General features: G+C 40.0%; 1 protein-coding gene across 1 annotated transcript in view; it reads right to left on the bottom strand.

The window, feature by feature from the left end:
• Window positions 1-445: 445 nt before the first annotated feature.
• Window positions 446-4,670, bottom strand: part of LOC109927640 (extracellular calcium-sensing receptor-like) — a 10,673-nt gene continuing 6,448 nt past the window's right edge. The window contains exons 5-6 of the mRNA XM_020527631.2: window positions 1,503-1,626; window positions 446-1,392 (exon numbers count right to left, since the gene is read on the bottom strand). Of these exons, the coding sequence (XP_020383220.2) occupies window positions 446-1,392; window positions 1,503-1,626 (1,071 nt within the window). The remainder of the gene's footprint in view (window positions 1,393-1,502; window positions 1,627-4,670) is intronic.

Raw genomic sequence — 4,670 nt, 5'->3', positions numbered from 1 at the left:
CACTGCCATCACCCCACCTTCTCTCCACAAATCCCCTCAATGTTGAAGTAGCACATTGTTTGGCATGTGTTTTGCGAAATTGATGTGAGTAATGTGAGTAAATTGATGTGAGTCATGACGCTAAGTTTCAGCACTGATTTTTTTTTGTTAGGTTATGCAATTTTCAAATTGAAACTCCACACAATGAAGGAAGCCAAGGAACGAGAAAGGAACTAGTGATAACTTTGATTTAAATAAATATGGAGCACTTATGATGTTCAATTCCCATGAAATGAAAGTCAAGGGAGATGTATAAAATGGTCCAAAACATCAAATATAAAATTCCTGTTCCTGCTGATTATTGTGACTTGATTTGATTGTGTAAAATAGGTGCTGGTAAAACTCTTTTTTTACAGCTCTCTGAATGGAATTGTCATTCACCATCATTAGCAGAAAGTAATACGTACTAAAATATCTGGTCCTTACTGACGAAAGTTTTCAAGGTTTTTTTTGAAGTCACTGGGCCTATCATATTCCTCTTTGTATTCTTTTCTTTCTTCAGAAGAATAATATAACATTTTGGGGCAAAAATGCAAATAAGCAGACCAAAACTGGAGGCCAAAATAGCAAATACTTCAACTGCCACAGTATATTTCCCTGGCGAACTTATGTAAGCTGGAATGAAAGTTATCCAAACTGCACAAAAGATAAGCATGCTAAACGTTATGTGTTTAGCTTCATTGAAGTTATCTGGAAGTTGGCGAGCTAAAAAAGCTACCACAAAACATACGCAAGACAGAAATCCAATATAACCGAGTACACAATAAAAGGCGAACGGCGATCCTACATTGCATTCAAAAACGATGATCTCATTAAAGTGACGAGTGTTTTTCAAAGGATAAGGTGGCAATAGAATTAACCAGGCAGTACATATTGCACATTGTACCAGGGTAAGGATGTAAACCATCAGCCGTTGTTGTCTTGGTCCAAACCACTTCATCATATTCTTGTTAGGAAACGTTGCTTTGAATGCCATCACCACGACTATTGTTTTACTTAAGACACAAGATATGCAAAGAACAAAACTAATACCAAACGCTACGTGGCAGAGCATACAAGACCAAACTAAAGGTTCACCAATGAATGTAATTGCACACAGAAAGCAAAGTGTCAAGGCAAAAAGAAGAAGGAAGCTTAACTCAGAGTTATTAGCTTTAACTATCGGAGTTTGTCTATAGACATAGAATATTGTGAACACACCAACAGTGGTGCCAGCTCCCAACAACGACAGGGCCACGAGAATGATTCCCATTGTCTCGAAAAAGGAAAGAAACTCGATTTCCTTTGGGATGCACTGATCCTGTCTTTCATTAGATTTAAATTCCAATGGACATTTTGTACAATGAACGGAATCTAAAAAAGAAGGACTTGGTCATTATAGGAAGAATCGTAAAACCCTCGCTGCAATTCAGAAATCAAATTTATGCTTCATGCCTTTGGTATAGGTATTGATGCTTTCTTACCAGTCGTGTTACTTATTTCTCCTTGTGCACATTGTATGCAATCAAAACAGCAAATAGGTTGTCCTTTTCTTCCGGCTTTCCTTGTTCCTCGATGGCAGCTTTCAGAGCAAACAGCTTTAGGAACCTAATTAGGAACATGCATAGAATGGAGAAGAAATATTAATAATCCCACAGAGCAAAAGTACAGCATTCAGTCTGGTTTACAGGGCAAATGCTATTCGTATTACATTTATTAGGACAGTACTTTTAAAAGTAATTTTACAGATTGTGACTGCTTCATATCCAGTTTAAAGACACTTGAAAGTGCTTGGAATAGGTTTGCTGTTTACAGAAGCAAAACATTTCAACAAATTCAGATTCACATTATAGCATTCATGATGTGTCCATGGAGTTGCCTCATCTATTACTGAAAAAGAAATAGGTACTGTCAGAAATAAAATCAAATAGTTCGTAGTCATACAAATATACAGCACGGGAACAGACCCTTTGGTCCACCTCGTTCATGCCAACCAGATAGCCTATATAAGTTTAGAAAAAAAATTGCCAGTATTTGAGGAGTCAATAGCCTGGTGGTATTATTGCAGGACTGCTAATCCAGTAGACCCAGATAATGTTCGGGGACCTGGGCTCGAATTCCCGCATTTGAATGCAATAAAAATATCTGGAATTCAGAATCTACTGATGTCAGTGGGAAAACAAAACCATCTGGTTCACTCATGTCCTTTATTGAAGGAAGCTGCCATCCTTACCTGGTCTGGCCTACATATGACTCCAGACCCACAGCAATGTGGTTGACTCTGAACTGCCTTCTGCGCAATTAGGGACAGGTAGTAAATGTTGCCTAGCCAGCGACGCCACAATCCCATTAATGAATAATAAAAAAAATGGCTCAAATCCCTCTGAATCCTCCCTATTCATATACCTATCCAGGTGCCTTTTAAATGTTGAAATCGTACCCAATTCTATCACTTCCTCTGGCAGCTCATTCCATACACACACTGTCTAAAAAAGTTGCCCCTTAGGTCCCTATTATATCTTTCCTCTCTCATGTTAAACCCATGCTTTTTAGTTTTGGATTCCCCCACCCCAAGAAAACCACATTGCCTATTTACCCTATCCTTGCCCCTCATGATTTTATAAACTTCTATAAGGTCACCCCTCAGCCTCCGATATTCCAGGGAAAATAGCCCAGTTTATTCAGCCTCTCCCTATAGATCAAACCCCCCAACCCTGGCAACATGCTCATAAATCTTTGCTGATCCCTTTCTAGTTTCACAACCTGCTTCACACAGGAGGGAGATCAGAATTGCACGCAATGCTGCAAAAGTGGCCAAGCCAATGCCCTGTCCAGCCGCAACATGACCTCCAAACTCCTATAGTCAATGAGCTGACCAATAAAGGCAAGCACACCAAATGCCTTCCTCAGTATCGTGTCTACCTGCAACTTCACTTTCAAGGAACTATGAATCTGCACTCCAAGATCTCATTGTTCAGCAGGATATTTTGTAGTAATTCTGTTAATTGACTAAAATGAAACCCAGATTCAGAAGTAAAAATGATTTTCTTAATTCAGTCATGTAATGGGGGCATTGCTACCCAGGCCAACATTTATTGCCCATCTTTTGACTTGTCCTCTTGAATTATTACAAACCTTTTGATTGTATTTAGACCTATTACATTATAACGGAAGAAATTCCAGGATTTTGCTTCACTCAGTGGCACTGAAGGAACAGGCTCGTATGTCTAACTCAGGCATGGGGAGTGGCCGCCAGGGGAATTTGCAGTTTGTTGTGTTCCGGTTTACTTGCCCCCAGTGTTCTTCTGAATGTAAGTGGTAGTGGGATAGGAAAGTGCAGTCTGACAAGCATTGTTAAATTTTTGCACTGTATTGTGTCAATGCTGCTCCTGAATAATTATTGTGAGGGAAAGTAAATGTTTGTGAGAGTGGTGCCAAACAACTGGGCTGTTTTTTTTTAACTGACGTTTTCAAGCTTCTTGAAAATTGTTGGAGCTGCACCCATTCAGGCAAGTTGGAGTATTCCATCACATTACTGTGTCCTGTAGGTGGTGTTTGGGTTTTGGAAAGTCCACAGGTGAGTTACCTGCTGCAGGTTTTCTAGTCTCTGACCTGTTCTTCTAGCGATATAACTTATATGACTTGTCCAGTTCAGTTTCTGCTCAATGGTATCAGCTCCCATATTGATAGTGGGGAAATTAATGATGCTGATGCCATTGAATATCATGTGGAAATTATTAGCTCCTTCATTGTTGGTGACAGTTATTGCTTGTGTGGCACAAATGCGTTTGCAACCAAGATGGATGTAACCACAATGTCCCTTGGCATCGACATAATGAATCCAATGCTGTTTGAACATTATTTTCAAACCCGCTTTTCAGTATGGTTAGAATTTTATTTCTTTGTTCGTAGATTCATTTGTTCATTCATTTAAAATATAGTGACAATTAGAACTCTTATTCTTAACTGAAATGCCTTACATTTTGTCATTTTTAACTACATCAGTTATGTATAACATCTGCTGTTGAAGTGGTGCATATATAACATTTCTCAGATCTTTCATTCTGGATTGATCAAACTAAGCGATTATTGAATTGGTGAGCATACCTTTTCCGTATAAAATGCCTGATAGGTTGAAGTCATACTCAACATCAGGAAATGGGCAGTAGTGGTTGGGCGTTCCAATCCCAAACATCCCAGATGTCCTCTTATTTCATGGACTACAACATCCCCCCTTCGGTAGTCAAAAATGCTCTCAACCGCATCTCTTGCATTTCCCGCATCTCTGCCCTCACATCCCCTCCTCCCAACAAAAACAAAGGCAGAATCCCACTTGTCCTCAAATATCACCCCACTACCCCCGACACTTTTCTCTAAAACTGCAGGAAATGCTACACCTGCCACTACACCTAATCCCTCACCTCCATTCAAGGCACCAAACAAACCTTCCACATCAGACAGAAGTTCACCTGCATATCCGTGAATTTGGTCTGTTGCATCTGCTGCTACCGATGTGGACTCCTCTATATTGGTGAGACCAAGCGGAGGTTCGGAGACAGCTTTGTAGACCACCTGCGCTCTGTTCGTGACAAATGACAACATCTTCCGGTCACAAACCATTTCAACTACCCCTCCCACTCCCTGGGTGACAT

This window comes from Rhincodon typus, chromosome 13 (assembly GCF_021869965.1).
Source record: "Rhincodon typus isolate 14 chromosome 13, sRhiTyp1.1, whole genome shotgun sequence".
Classification (NCBI taxonomy): Eukaryota; Metazoa; Chordata; class Chondrichthyes; order Orectolobiformes; family Rhincodontidae; genus Rhincodon; species Rhincodon typus.
The sequence above is the reverse complement of the archived record's forward strand: the minus strand, read 5'-3'. Positions and strand labels throughout refer to the sequence as shown.